The sequence below is a fragment of the Engraulis encrasicolus genome, chromosome 16, assembly GCF_034702125.1.
Source record: "Engraulis encrasicolus isolate BLACKSEA-1 chromosome 16, IST_EnEncr_1.0, whole genome shotgun sequence".
NCBI lineage: Eukaryota > Metazoa > Chordata > Actinopteri > Clupeiformes > Engraulidae > Engraulis > Engraulis encrasicolus.
The window spans coordinates 15,515,338-15,530,976 of NC_085872.1; the positions used below are offsets into that span (position 1 = coordinate 15,515,338).

General features: G+C 45.9%; 1 protein-coding gene across 1 annotated transcript in view; it reads left to right on the top strand.

Moving 5' to 3' along the window:
• The window catches only part of mfn1a (mitofusin 1a), a 16,173-nt gene extending 556 nt beyond the window's left edge, over window positions 1-15,617 (top strand). Inside the window, exons 2-17 of the mRNA XM_063218838.1 lie at window positions 563-698; window positions 1,685-1,847; window positions 2,708-2,832; window positions 3,608-3,716; window positions 4,294-4,401; window positions 4,622-4,775; window positions 5,112-5,179; window positions 6,390-6,511; window positions 8,131-8,257; window positions 9,306-9,410; window positions 10,624-10,726; window positions 11,052-11,278; window positions 11,877-12,002; window positions 12,457-12,653; window positions 13,254-13,388; window positions 14,895-15,617. Coding sequence (XP_063074908.1) covers window positions 563-698; window positions 1,685-1,847; window positions 2,708-2,832; window positions 3,608-3,716; window positions 4,294-4,401; window positions 4,622-4,775; window positions 5,112-5,179; window positions 6,390-6,511; window positions 8,131-8,257; window positions 9,306-9,410; window positions 10,624-10,726; window positions 11,052-11,278; window positions 11,877-12,002; window positions 12,457-12,653; window positions 13,254-13,388; window positions 14,895-14,964 — 2,075 coding nt within the window. The 3' untranslated portion in view covers window positions 14,965-15,617. The remainder of the gene's footprint in view (window positions 1-562; window positions 699-1,684; window positions 1,848-2,707; window positions 2,833-3,607; window positions 3,717-4,293; window positions 4,402-4,621; window positions 4,776-5,111; window positions 5,180-6,389; window positions 6,512-8,130; window positions 8,258-9,305; window positions 9,411-10,623; window positions 10,727-11,051; window positions 11,279-11,876; window positions 12,003-12,456; window positions 12,654-13,253; window positions 13,389-14,894) is intronic.
• The last annotated feature ends 22 nt before the right edge of the window (window positions 15,618-15,639 follow it).

Sequence of the window (15,639 nt, forward strand, 5' to 3'; positions counted from 1 at the left end):
ATAGCTGTTTCCATTGTGTGCATTTATTTCGGCCTACGTATAACACTAGTGGTGTCATGTACTCTTGTTTGCGTGCTGACATACACTACTGATTACACTACTGATGAAGTTGCCTTCTCCTCAAGGTTGTTGACCTCGTCATTAAATGGCATTTATTTAGTTTATTCACACTTGTACTACTCTTTGTCCATTGTTGCTGCCAGTGTCACCGTATGTCAGTTTTGTCTGATGCCAACAGTCATTCCCAACCGAAGTGTGTGTGTGTGTGTGTGTGTGTGTGTGTGTGTGTGTGTGTGTGTGTGTGTGTGTGTGTGTGTGTGTGTGTGTGTGTGTGTGTGTGTGTGTGTGTGTGTGTGTGTGTGTGTGTGTGTGTGTGTGTGTGTGTGTGTGTGTGTGTGCGTGGCGTGGTGTGTGTGTGTGTGTGTGTGTGTGTTTGCGTGTGTGTGTGTGTGTGTTTGCGTGTGTGTGTGTGTGTGTGTGTGTGTGTGTGTGTGTGTGTGTGTGTGTGTGTGTGTGTGTGTGTGTGTGTGTGTGTGTGTGTGTGTGATCTCGGCCTGAGTAGAGACGCTGCACAGCGAGGACCTGGAGCAGGTGGCCTCGGAGGAGCAGTGTGAGCAGATGCAGGCCTGCATGAAGAAGCTGGCCACCATTAGAGAGGTGCTGGCCCGCAGGCACATGAAGGTGGCCTTCTTTGGCAGGTACGCACATGAACGTTTGTTAGTTAGAGCTTTATTTGTCCCTGTGGAGCAATTGGACTTGCATTACACTCGCTGGCACGAAACGTAAGCACATAAGACATAGTGAGACATATAGACAAGCACATAAACATAAAACATAGAACATATAAATTGACATTCACACTCGCACACATTGGGTGTCTGCATGACTACTTGACCACATTAGTGCTTTTATCGCTTGGGGAAGAAAAGAAGTGGCCTTCTTTGGCAGGTATGTGCATGAAGGTGGCCTTCTTTGGCAGGTGAAGGTGGCCTTCTTTGGCCGACTTTACTCTTAGCATCCGTCCACACAGACAGGGAGGGCTTCACACTAACAACCACACCAGGCCTCAGAGCTGTGAGTGCCAGATGTTAGGAGGTCATATCAAACACCATTAATCAAGTCTGTTTCCCCCACCTCCAAATACCTTTAAATAACCTAGACGTAGCCGCAGCGAATTCTCCGAGAGACAGTGATGGAGGGGTCATTTCTAACGAATAATAACAGCAGGCAGCAGTCTGCAGATTCTTGGGTTTTGTGATAGCCTTATTTGGTAGAGGACCCACTCTCTGCTGTGGGGACAGGTTCTCCTCTCCCTGTAGCCTCTTAGTGCAGATGGGGTCACCGGCGGGCCTGTTCTCACTATTTGCTGAAAATACTCAACTACATCATAACAACATTGCTATGACATCACAGAGAGTCTTAAGTAACAGATTAAGACATAGCCGTTACAATTTAGGTATTATTAACCCCATTAATGCAAGTCGTAGTAATAGTCATGGAAAAGTTAACGACTATAGTACTACAATACTATGGCATACATAGCACAGGGCCTTTAATAATGCAGTACGACTTGGTCATTGCCATTCTGGTGACAGCACATTCATAACACCGTGTCTCAATGTGCTAAGGGGCTCTGCGCTAAGGGGCTAATAAACCCTGTCCTTTTTTTTGTGCTGCCTATCAGGACGAGTAACGGCAAGAGCACGGTCATCAACGCCATGCTGCGAGAGCGGGTGCTGCCCAGTGGCATCGGCCACACCACCAACTGCTTCCTGAGCGTGGAGGGCACCGATGGAAAGACTGCCCACCTCACCCCCGAGGGCTCGGACGAGAAGCAGAACATCGAGGTACAGCAGACACAGGCACAGACACAGAAGGCCTGCATGCCTGCTGTATATGGCCCATGAGCAGAGGTGTCAAAAGTAAAAGTATAAAAAAAGAAACACAGTTTTCCTTCCAACACAAGTAACTTATCTGAGTAACCAGTAGATCTGTGTACTTGTCTTATGATCAGCTAACTCTGCACTGGTTGGATCAAGTGTGTGATGTGTCCTGAGTTTTTAGTGTTTTTCAATAACAACACAGTTTATCTATCTCATTAGGTACACTGGAGTAAATGGTGTAACAGCTATGTGATGCCATGTGCTAGTGTTGTAATTACACCACAAATTAACTTTTACTTTTACAATCGGCACCTCTGCCCATGAGCCCCATTACATTAGGAGTTGGTGTTGAGTAAACAAAAGAGGGCAGAGAACAGATAACATTACTTACGTATATGTCCACTTTCCATTGGTCTAAATTAGACACTTCCCCTCTCTATTTGTTTATATAGGTCTATGTTAATACTTTTTAAATCATACTACTGAATGCAAATATGCACCATGTAGTCCGTGCGCCAAGATTTATTATGGCAATTATGAAACCTAAGTGGTGTTTCTCCAGACTTGTATGTATAGCCATATAATTGCCTTTATTGTACAGCCATCCCATCTCATCTATCATCACTGCTGGATATAATGTCTCTTAAGACTTCAGGTGGGTGGAGACGAGAGCCTAGTACTCGGGGAGTGTTTTTGTGTGTTTTGATCTCACACATCTGTCTCCATGTTGGTCTCCTCCTGCCTCCTCCCCCTCCTACTCCTCCTCCTCCTCCTCCTCCTCCTCCTCCTCCTCCTCCCCCATGCCTTCCTCTCCTCTTTGTCAGACGGTGAATCATCTTGCCCATGCCCTCCACATGGACCGGAGCCGAGACTCGGGTTGCCTGGTCCGCATGTTCTGGCCCAAGACCAAGTGTGCCCTATTGAGAGACGACCTCGTGTTGATGGACAGGTACATGGAGCAATTTACTGTATCGCTATTTAAGGTCAAACTGTACACGGAAAATGTGTACACATACTAGCAGTAAAGTTCCATCAAATACTCTGATAAGTTCAGCCAATTTCAATATGCAGTAATGCTCACACTACCCTGGACTTGTCAGTACCTGAGATTTTTTTTCTCCAGCCTTTTCCTAGATCCTGGTCATTGTAATGGGGACAGGTGTTTGTTTACATTTCAAAAAAATATCTTGATTTATTCCCAATAACATCCAAAAGGTTAAGCAACATCAGCAGACAACTAGCAAACAGTGATACCTTTTGGGAAAATATTTGGAGTAGGCCTATGTTAAGATTTTTTTTAAATGTAAAAAAAACCTGCCGCCATTAGAATAGCTCAGATCTTGGAAAGGGCTGAGCCGAAAAATGCAGCATCACCGGGTACTGAGAAGTCAAGGGTAGCGTGAGCAATACAATAGCGTATTGAAATTGGCTGAACTGGTCCATAGGGTCCATAGGTCCATAGGGTCCATCCCAGTTTTTTTTGTACATTTTCGTCCCTCAAAAATGTTGCCTTTGTTGGACGCTGACCTGTCATGATCCGCCTATCGTGAGGCCATCCAACCTTCTCTCCCCCCCCCCCTGCTGAGTTTCAGCTTAGGCCCTTAAGGATCCTCCGAGGGCGGGCGGGGGTTGGGACAGGGGTGAAGGCAGGGAATGGGATCAGTGGGTTAATGAGATGTGACCTTTAACCCTGGGACCCCACTCCACCCTCTCTCCTTCCCCAGTCCAGGCATCGATGTCACCTCCGAGCTCGACAGCTGGATAGACAAGTTCTGTCTGGATGCTGACGTCTTTGTGCTGGTGGCCAACGCAGAGTCCACCCTGATGAACACGGTGAGCAGCACTCACACAGACAGGGCTGGACTAGGGGAGAAATAGGGCCCGGGCACTTTGGGCTTGAAGGGGCCCTTCATACTTAGCGGCGCAGAACTGACTCACCGGTGGGCCCCGAACCCTCGTGGGCCCCTCTTTTCAGAAATGTTTAAAAATAATAATAAAATAATAATAAAAAATATATATACAATAGGGGCCCACGTGGGTACGGGCCCCACCGGGAAATGCCTGGTATGCCAGATGGCCAGTCCAGCCCTGCTCACACAGACACTGTGGCGCCAGAGCCAAAATGTCTGCCCGTCTGTGTTTTTGTATTTATATGGCGTGAGAGTGAACTTCAAAAGACGGGGCAGGCTGAAAGGTTAGAATGTGTCCAAGGAGGAGCCCCAGTCAGCTCCGATGATGTTTGGATTATTGCTGGATAAATTGTTTGGACTGGGCCATTTCTTTTTTGGCGTTGCGAGACCTTTCACGGCCACAATGGCCTCTTGAAAGGTGTTTTATGAGCTCTGCAGCCATGCCCACCACCTTTTCAAATAATACCAACCTCACCTCTTTCATTTCTCTTCACTTAAAGGAGAAACACTTTTTCCACCGCGTGAGTGAGAGGATATCGAAGCCCAACATCTTCATCCTGAATAATCGATGGGACGTCTCTGCATCAGAGCCAGAGTACTTGGAAGATGTAGGACACCTTTTTTAATCACTATTTGAAATTAACCTGAGTGAAAGACACCTCACTCACTTAAAAAGTGCTGTGTTATTAAATCTGATCAGACATCAATTACAGAATTACAGACTACAGAAACATAGAAGAAATGGTGATAAAAATCAATGCCATGTCATTTCATTTCAATTTTTGGTCTTTCCTGAATTGTGCTGCAAACTGAGGTGTTTGTGTCCAGGTGCGAAGGCAACACATGGAACGTTGTGTCAGCTTCCTGATGGATGAGCTAAGGGTTGTGGATGCGCAACAGGCTCCCAACCGCATCTTTTTTGTGTCTGCTAAGGAGGTGTTGAATTCCAGGATGCATCGGGCCCAGGGCATGCCAGAGACAGGTGAGAGAAACCCCCTGAGCCTCTTGCCTGGCCCTACAGAGCGTTAAATGCAGCCTTTAGATAAACATCGCACATTGCTATGGTTGATAAAGTAATGTGTATAACAAGGAACTGAATATATGCAATTCAACATTCTTTTCCATTCCTTTTCCTGTGACAGTTAATGTGAACACAAATTGGTTTAACAGTTTCACATCGGATATTAATGGCAGACTTTATATTTATGTGAGAAATATGAAAAGTAATCGAATATGTTTTAGTCATCTTTTCCCCCCACATTTACCAACCTCACTTTGCTTTAAGTTGACGCGAGTGGGGCCGGTTTATTTTGTGTAGGTGGTGCCCTAGCCGAGGGCTTCCAGGAAAGGCTGAAGGAGTTCCAGAGCTTTGAGAGAACGTTTGAGGCAAGTGCCAGCGGACCGCGCTCTCTGCTCCCCACTAAGAATGTTGCGTTGTGGAGTAAAATGGAGGACTGAAGGTTGAATAACAAGATATCATAACACCTGGAAAAAAACAGCAAATAAAATGTCTGACTTTAACAGCCCCTTCTCAGTCACAACTCATGAGAATTCAGTGATTATTTATCAGAAATTATTGCTTTTTTACCTAAAAGAAACACACCTACGCATGGGCCTCTCTTAGGTAAAATATGAGGAGCTGAGCAAAGCGATGATGACAGTACTATTTATTTTGCTCTCTGGGGCCCGTGCCTGAGTGTGGGCGCTCCGCTCCGCTCCGCTCGCCTCCCAGTCCTCCTGGCACCCGCTCCGCATTCCCTGTGATGTGTCAGATGCTTGGCCCTCCGCTCCGCGCGGCCCTCAACCCCCTCTGGCAGAACAGTAGTGCCACGTCCCTGTGCCAGTCTCCTCCTCCCCATGCCAGCCTTTGGCACGTCCACTCATCCTCTAGATGGATTTAGGTGAGACAACCCTCCACCCAACCACCCCACTCCACTACGCACACTCACAAACACACGCACACACGCACGTACTCACGCACGTACTCACGCACGCAGACCACACTGCTTCCCCCCTCCTCTCCCGAACCCCCTCTCCCGCTTTACATCTTTCCTCTCCTCTCTCCTATTTACCAAACCCTAGTTTAGCCTCATGACATATAGGCTCTGTTCGGCGTTTGATCTAGCAGGTAGGCCGAGCTCTAGAGTGCTTCTTTTGATCATCAGCTCAATTTGTAGGACAAGGCCCCTCAGAGTGCTGCCAAGACCATAAAACCAGCAGTTATTTAATAGACATGCATGTCCTACTGATTAGTCTTCATCTCTCATCATCGCCACCACACATGAATGGGGCTCATTATTTACCTTCAGAGATATTACGTAGCATGAAGATGCCACCGTCTGGATGCTGTGTGAATTTAAACAGACTGTTCACTAAAACCTCTTGTGTCATCTACCTTTTGCACGCTTTGCAAGTTTTTTAATAGCGGTTTTCTGTGCAGTAGTTAGTAGTTTTATAGTTTTATAGTAGTTTTATTGCACATTATGTTTATAAGTGTATTTATGTGGGCACTTTATGGAGCAGCTGTAAATCTCATTATGCTCTGTATAATGACAATAAAGGCTTTCTATTCTATAACTCAGCTCTACATCCACAGGAGTTTATTTCACAGTCGGCGGTGAAGACCAAGTTTGAGCAGCACACCATCCGAGGCTGGCAGATCACCGAGTCTGTCAAGGCCATCATGGATGCTATCAACATCACCTCGGCCGAGCAGAAGTAAGTTTACTGTTTCCCTCCAATAGTTGATGTTATAACGGCATGAAATTGCCTTGAAGTAGTTATAGATGGTGACCAACAGCAGCACTTTGGACTCTATAGGTCTTGCCTGATGTCATATGTGGGAGTCCTTCTAGTCTGTCCTCTTAATACCTGTGGAGGCATAGGTGGGGGGGGGGTTATGGTCACTTATCCCGGGCCCAGGGAGAGAGGGGTCCCAGAATTGGGTCCTCATTACATTATATGTATTGGGTCAGGGGGCTCTTTTTGTTGATTTTGTCCCGGGCCTGGTCAGAGCTGTCAGCGTTGGCCCTGCCTGTAGTGCTTTACACGTGTGTCACTACAGCGCTCTGACCGGCCAGGCAAAGCCCTCACAGCATCAGGACGACGTCCACTGGTTTCCAGGCAGCCCAAACACAGAGATGTACAGTATGCCTGCTGCGCAGTGCCGTAAATTGCGTCAGACATAAAAAAAAAAACGTGTCTGCTAAATGGAAATGTTATTTTACTCACTTTTCTTCCATGAACTGTAATGTTAAAATATGACCACTGTCTGTAGACAATGCAGTGGGTTGTATTTTTGCACCAGCAGAAAAATGATTCATATCCACCACCAGCACCCCCCATAGCTGGGGCTGGCGAGCGAGGCACCAGCAGTGAGGAGGTTATAGGTTCATCTCGCAGGCATTGCCGTAACTACCATTAAGGACACAGAGGTCATGTCCTCTGTATTTTTTTTTCAGTAATATAAAATGTATCTATGATGAAAATCGATACATGATCAACAATGATAAATTCTGTCTGTATACGCCACCCTCATTTATCCTCAAGGCAGTGATTAATGAAAACAAACTGAAGAGTTTGACTGAAGTGTTTGAAGCATTCTAAATGTACAGTATGCAGTACAGGAGGCAGTATTTGACCTCGGTATTTGAAAATGTCTGGGTACGACCCTGCTCGCAGGGAGCTCACCAGGGCTCTGATTACACAAGTCTCTCTGAGGCTGAGCTGTAGGTCACTCTAGTAACCAGGCCATCTGCTTAGTGTAACACTTGGGCATGAGGGCTCAAGCAGCACACGTAGTACCTCGCAAGGGCTTTGTTTTGTTTTTCTTTTTTTTTTTTAGTGCAGAGTCCCTGACTGACTGACTGCTTGACTTGCAAATACCAAACCTCTGAGTTCAGCTTATGGGAGAACAACACACTAGTGATAGCAGGCATGTCTCTTGACAAGACGCTAGTGATAGCGCGTATGTCTCTTGCTTGTACTTCAAGTGGTCTGGGAATGGAGTCCTCCACACACACACACACACACACACACACACACACACACACACACACACACACACACACACACACACACACACACACACACACACACACACACACACACAGGGCCGCTGACAGCTTTGGCTGGGCCCGGGACAAAGTCATCTGAAAGCACCCCACCCCCCCTTACCCAATACATTCAATGTAATGATAACCCAATTCTGGGCACCCCTTCTTTCTGGGCCCGGGGCAACTTGCCCACACATACACACACGCACACACACACACACACACACACTTGTCTGAGCAGAAGCCTATTGTGTTGTGTGTGTTATGTGTGTTGTCTCTCAGGGTGCTGTCTCTGGAGGAGCGCGAGTCACTCATGGACCGTCTGGAGTTTGTGCGCGATCAGCTTAACGTGTTGACTGAGGACGTCAAAGAGAAGATCAAGGCCACCACCGATGAAGTGGCTGCCAAGGTATCCCGTCTTGCCCTTTCCCTTCCTGATCACAAGACAGGCGCTGTACACTTCAATTCACACCATAGTCGCTTACACTTTATTTTAATGGTTCACTATTACAGTGGATCTATCAGTGTAATCACCATACATCATACCTAATACCTGGGTATCCTGTCTTAGCCTAGCCAGGCCACTCCCTCCTAGTGACGCCTTGCTTCTAGTCAGGCCAAGAGCAGTGTAAATATCGTTTCTGATCTCCGGAAAAATTGGGAACTCCAGTCTCCACCCACTATGTCGGAAACCTGGCTGCCAAGGTATCCTGTCTTAGCCAGGCCACGCCCTCCTAGTGACACAAAACCTTCGGCGCATTGCTTCGTTCTAGTCAGGCCAAGAGCAGTGTAAATATCGTTTCTGATCTCCGGAAAAATTGGGAACTCTCCACCCATTGTGTCGGAAACCAGTCAACCAGTAGCACACCTAGGGAGGCAGGTCAACCATGCCGTTTGGGAAACGTTAATTGTTATGCTCTTGGTCAGACCAAGTCTCGAAGAGATTTGATAGTCGATGATAATCAGGCTAATCTCGCCCTTTCCCTTCCTGATCACAAGACGGGCGCTGTAGAGTTTCATTCACACACTAGCCCAGAGAGAGTAACAGAGCTGTATAAAGTAGAAGTAGAAGTACTCCTACAGATGTAATAACAAGACCAGTGGTAGGATATGACATGGTTTCAACTTTGTAATATCATACTACAAGTGTTGCAATTACATTCGTTAAAGTACCTCTAATTCTACCTTATACAACTCTGGGGCGGACAGGACACACCTATGCTTTGTAATACACTTACTGTCCTGTCTTTTACTACAATTATATGACCGTTATACAATTGTACCTATGACTGCATGCGTGTGTGTGTGCGTGTGTGTGTGTGTGTGTGTGTGTGTGTGTGTGTGTGTGTGTGTGTGTGTGTGTGTGTGTGTGTGTGTGTGTGTGTGTGTGTGTGTGTGTGTGTGTGTGTGTGTGTGTGTGTGTGTGTGTGTGTGTGTGTGTGTGTGTGCGTCTCCAGGTGACTGCTGCCATGCTTGAGGAGATCAAGGGTCTGTCTACTCTGGTGAATGAGTTCTGCTCTGACTTCAGTCCCAACCCCAATGCCTTAGCTCTCTACAAAACAGTGAGTCCATCATACTAATGAGCAGCCAAAATGGGTACTATGCAGGATCCTCTCTGGTGCACACATGAACGCAAATGCAAACACTTGAATGCTAAGATTAATGTTAAAATGCTTTGAATATCTGGTGCTATGATTAAATAGGGCAAAGCTTAACTTTGCATTTTCTAGTACTGGTACTCTCTCTCCTCAATAGCACTCGCTCTCTCTCTCTCTCTCTCTCTCTCTCTCTCTCTCTCTCTCTCTCTCTCTCTCTCTCTCTCTCTCTCTCTCTCTCTCTCTCTCTCTCTCTCTCTCTCTCTCTCTCTCTCTCTCTCTCTCTCTCTCTCTCTCTCTCTCTCTCTCTCCATGTGTGTCAGTGAGTAAGTTAGTCCTGTTTATCCCTATGGTGAAGCTCCATGACTACAATAATACCACGCTTGGTGGTCTAACCACACAACCAAAGCGCAGGTCTCTAAAGATATACTGATGTTTTTGTTTAAAGGCCTGGTCCAAAGATGACAGAAAAAGAGGCTGTGGTTAGTATTATACACAACCCCCCTAAACTGGTGGTTGACAGCTTTGCTCCCTAAAATTTATGTTTAACATGAGGTCAGCAGTAAACCTCTTGATAGGCCTACTTTTATTGCATTACATTTTAGCCTCTATGTACAATTCCTTTATACAACCCAGCCTGCTGATTGAAAGAAATAGTCCATGAAGTCCTAACCCTCTACAAACATACTGTGTCAACAGTGTTTAAAAAAATGCAGTCATTACAGTGATAAGACAATAAAAACCCTATCCAACTATCCCCTAAGCAGCTAACACCATAGGTGTGCAAGGATAGGGATGAGGTGGTGCTGAAGCACCTGCCTTTTTGCCCTACTGGACAAAAAAAATGCCCTTTTTGAAAGATCTTTTAAAATATTTTTTTTGTCACAATGTACTCTGGCTCATGTTGACATGATAATCTACATGCTTCACGATCAAAAGCATGTGACAATAATGCGCTGATATAATATATAGCCTCTCTCAAAATGTCTGTGCACGTCACTGGCTAACACCATTGAGCAAGTGAAAACACTTGACTTCTCCCCCAGTAAGTCACATGCTTCGGCCATCTGCCTTGCACCCTTGATTTGTGCCACATCTGGCATCAGCAGGTTCCTACTGCTCACTACTATACGGCTCTGACTACTGTGACTCTCTGTGGCCCCCTTGTGGTGTCTTGTAGAAGCTGCAGATATACGTTGAGGAGCGGATGGGCAGGAACTTGGCCTACCGCTGTGCCAGCAGCATACATGGCCATATGCAGTCCTCACAGAGAAACATCATGGGTAGGTATTACCAAAGATTCTTTCATTCTAATTACCATTGAACCACAAGTAGACATCACACACGATTTCTCCCTCATATTATGCATCAAAGTATTTCAGCTCCTATGGCATTTTGTGTGGTATATCTTAATGCACTTATACTAGGTGCAATGGATATGCAGTCAAACTATGTGTCCCTGCAAACTGGACTGTGTGTGTGTGTGTGTGTGTGTGTGTGTGTGTGTGTGTGTGTGTGTGTGTGTGTGTGTGTGTGTGTGTGTGTGTGTGTGTGTGTGTGTGTGTGTGTGTGTGTGTGTGTGTGTGTGTGTCTTGGTCCTCTCCTCAGACAGCATACGTCCCCTGCTGCTCCCCTCTGCCAGGTCCAACCTGCACCTCCACCTGCCCAGCCACAAGTTTGACATCTCCTTCGACTTGAACTTGGCCACCCTCTGTGAGGACTTCAGGGGAAACATCGAGTTCCAGTTCTCCCTGGGATGGACGGCGTTGGTGCATCGCTTCTTGGGGCCAGCTAATGCCAAACATGCCCTCGTGCTGCTGGACAAAAACATGCAGGTGCTGACATGGCGTCCTGGCAGTGTTGCCAGATGGAAAAGGCTGAATCATCGTACCAAAACCTCAAAATGATCGTTTTTTGGGGGCGTTTTGCTAGGAAATTATCGTACAAGTCCCAAATTGTTGTCCCAAGTCCCAAAATGGACAACATTATGGTACAAATACGATAATTATTGTACATATGGCAACACTGTGTCCAGGTGACCTCAAAGGGAATTCAGGCTAATAGATCAGCAGATCAGCAGTCTGCACTGTACCTGAGATACACTGGCATGATGAAGCAACATCAGTAATGTTGACATAAGCAAAGCCATAACACAACAAAGATGTTGAGAACCATGTAGTCTCTTATACGTATATACTAATGGTAAAATACAGCAACTGTACCCTACATGATAAAGGCAACACATGCACTGAGGAAAGTCCAGGGCAAGGGGGCTGAAATGTTTGCACTGCACTTTTTCTTTTTTTATGCACCCTTCTAGTTAAGGCTCCTTTCCGACAAAAAAAAACAAAACAAAAACAAAAAACTAATTTGAGCTTGTTGCTCTGTGTGTCTCCTGTCATTAACATGTGCACTGTAAAACACTGTTTTCAGGCAGCTGGATTTGCTACAACTCCCATGGATCCCCAGACACAAGAGGACCTAGCCATCTCCATGGCAACCAAACTGGCATCCTATACCTCCCGAGCCACAATGGGATTAGTGGTCATCTGTGGAGTGGTGAGATTTAGCTTACTCATAGCTCTGTGCAGTGATGGAGTTCATTAATTACACAATTATACCAGAACACAATGTATAGTGTACTCTTTAACAACACATTTTGTATATCATATACTGTATACCAGGGGTATTCAATTAAAAGTCACTGAGATTTTATCAAATTCCTCACAGCAAGAGGGCCGAACGTGATGTTATATATAGATAGCGCGCCTATGTTTTCATTTTGTTCAGGAGTGCCAGGGCCTTGCGGGCAGGATCTGGCCCTGAGGCCTCCAATTGAATAGCCCTACTCTATACTGTATTTCTCTTTCACACATATTTTAGTCACATTATTTAATAGATTTAAATATTGAATACATCAATTATATTACTATTCATATTGACACCGTTTCGAGCATGAAGGTAAAGAAGAATGTATGAAGGTATCGTATGACCCCTCATATTCACTGCGCAGGTATGGCGCTGTCTGGGCTGGAGGCTGATAGTCTTCTCCTCGGGCCTCTATGGCATGCTCTACCTGTACGAGAGGCTCAACTGGACCAACGGCGCCAGAGAGAAGGCCCTGAAGCAGCAGTTTGTGGACTTCACCACCCCCCGCCTGCTGACCCTCACTCCCATCACCAGCGCCCACTGCAGCCAGCAGGTCCAACAGTGAGTCACCAGCAGCAGGGTTGCCAGATGTGTGATCATTTCCACCCCCCAAAAAATGCTTAAAAACCCGCCTGGACCCTGGAGGCACTAAATCCTGCCCAATTTGACCCAAATTGTATTGATTTCTGTACCCATAAATCTACAGCAAATGAGTAGGGAGAGAGACGGGGAAGGATCGGCAAATGACCCAGGCCGGAATCGAACCCGGGTCGCAAGCAATAGTAACCAAGTGCCCTACTGTTAAACCACGGCAGGGCCACCAATGCCTGTTTTTATTTATTTTTTTTAACCATTTTTACCCGCAGACGGTCATCCTAAGCAGCCTAATTGGGCGGGAAACCGGCCAATCTGGCAACAATGGTCACCAGTGTATTACCAGTGGTACTCATCTGCCAAGCACTGGGCCTGAGCTGAAACACAGGGTCCAGAGCCAGGGGCCAAATAACGTTGAAAAAATATTCCCAGAACAGCAGTTTCAGTTTCCATAAGACCAGACAGCTCTTTATACTTCAAGGAGACCACGCACCACTGAAGAGCCAGTGAAAACCTGATGCTCTTGATTCCTACTGACTAGTGTGTGTGTGTGTGCCCTCTAACCAGGGAGATGGTGTCCACATTCAGCCGTCTGAGCCAGCAGGTGGACAAGAGTGAAGGGGAGCTGGAGACGGACATCTGGCGGCTCAACTCGCGCATCCAGCGGCTGGAGAGGGTGCAGAGGCAATCCAAGACTCTCAGGTCAGCCACGTCAACACATCCACTTACCTACAACCAGGGGGCCGACCTATCTATTTTGGGGCCCTAGGCGAAATATAAACACGGGGCCCTCAAAAGTCATTCTTTAAAGGGTCACTGCGCAGGAAATGGTCAAAAAATGTACTGCATCTATGCTGCTCATTGAAACTGGGCTGCCTATTGCAAATTTGATCTTTATATGAAAGTTTACTAAGTAATAAACAAATATTTTCTAGTATGGCCCAAGTACAGTCATTTTTGGAAGTTCAAAATGGCGGACCATGGAGAAGATCAGCCTTTTCATGTTTGAAAAGAGCAATTTTTCCAGTCATAATGAATACTTAGAATTTGATGCTGTAGGTAAGTATTAATGAAACAGGTAACATTAGTGAATGGGCAGCATGAATTCTGGAAATAAACAACTAAAAATCTCACACAGTGTCCCTTTAAACATGTACAAAAAATAAGGGTCACAAATTGGCATGGAGGGTGCTATTTTAGTATCTTGTCTCATAGGTATCTTCGATTTCATACGTGACAAATTAAGATCGGGCCTACTTTTTTGTGTTTATCGCAATTCACCAACAGTTGAGGGCCCCTATGGAGGAAGACAGATTTGGTCGGGGCCCTAGGCAATTGCCTAGGTTTGCCTAATGTAAAGTCCGCCTCTGCCCACAACTGACTTTTACATACAACTGACCTTTTTTTCCTCCAGAGACAATTACACCGTAGCAGCTCAAAAAGCATTGACACGGGGGGGTTGGGCGCTGGGGCGCAGCGCGCTAAGCCCCCCACATTTGGGCTTTCATGCCCGCCCCATGTAGCCTGGTCCTGACCCTCCCATAATACTACCATTTCCATTTCGTATTCATGGTCTGGACTTTGTTTGATCTGACGCGATTGCAGGAAGCAGGAAGGACATTTTCGGAAAAATCAGGATTTAACTTATAAGTTGTTGAACAAACATGTCTGACGTCTATCTATGGCGATGTAGGACCGTTTAACAGACATGTCTGACACAACATCCTACTGTAGGATAAAATTACAATGTAGAACCGTTTGTCAGAACACCGGCGAAAATCCTACCGGTCAACATCGCTCCACAGAAGACAGGTACCAGACGTAGTGCGGAGCCAAGTGTCTTGGCGGAAGTACGTAGGATGGTTACGCCCCATGGGGACCCCGGTTCGAATCCGGACGGGGTCATTTCCCAATCCTCCCCCATCTCTCTCTCCCACTCATTTCCTGTCAACATCTCATACTATCCTGTCAATAAAGGCATAAAAAGCCCCTAAAAATATATATTTAAAAAAAAAGCATTGACACGACAAGTCAAGGATTTTAGACAGAAATAAATGGCACGTTTTTTTGTGTGTGAAATGAATCCATTAGGAATTTCTAGTTTGAATGATTTCATCGGGTTCATTTTATCAAATCGAATGCAAGGGTGAGTTTGAAGATTTCATTGCCCCCCCCCTCCCCTCCCGTCTCTGTTCTGTTGTGTTTTAGGCACAGAGCAACTGACTTGGAGAGGCAGCTGGAGATCTTCACCTCCCAGTATCTGCATGCCACGCCCTGAGGCCTGGAGAGTGGAGACATCCAGAAGCACAGGCCCAGTGAATAATTCATCCGGCTACACGTTTGAAACTGGAACATGGATAATTCCTTAGTGGTGTGTGCTAGGGCGGCCACAATGGTGCTACTTGGAATGCATTCCAATATGCGACCTTGCGTCCTCCACTGGTGGCCTCACGTTTTGCTGATGCCCCGCCTCAGTGGAGAAAACATTTAAGTTTCCTCACTGTCAGCCTTGCCAAAACAATTTGTGGGGGGGACTATTCTTCCTTTACCATCCTATTTGAAAATGAGAAAATAACTTTACAATTGAGCTTTTGCGAGATACTGAAATATAATGCTGTTCTCAGTGATGCCATCACAACTTATTACTTCCTGGTACGAGGCCACAAGCACAAGTGGAGGATGCAATGTTGCATATTGGAACGCACCCTTGGTGATGCTTTTCATCCAATTCTCACCTGTCAAAAAAAGACTCAGACGGTGTACTGTAAATGGCCAACAGGATACTTGTGCAATTCTATTTTATTTTAGTAGCAGTACGGTATTTTATTATTTTCCGACCAGGTGTGATTAAGCTCTGATTGAAAACTATACCTTGTGGTTGGGAAGCTATTTAATTCTGACGTGAACCTGAGGATGTCAGTTTAAATGAATAATGTGCAATATATTTTTTGTG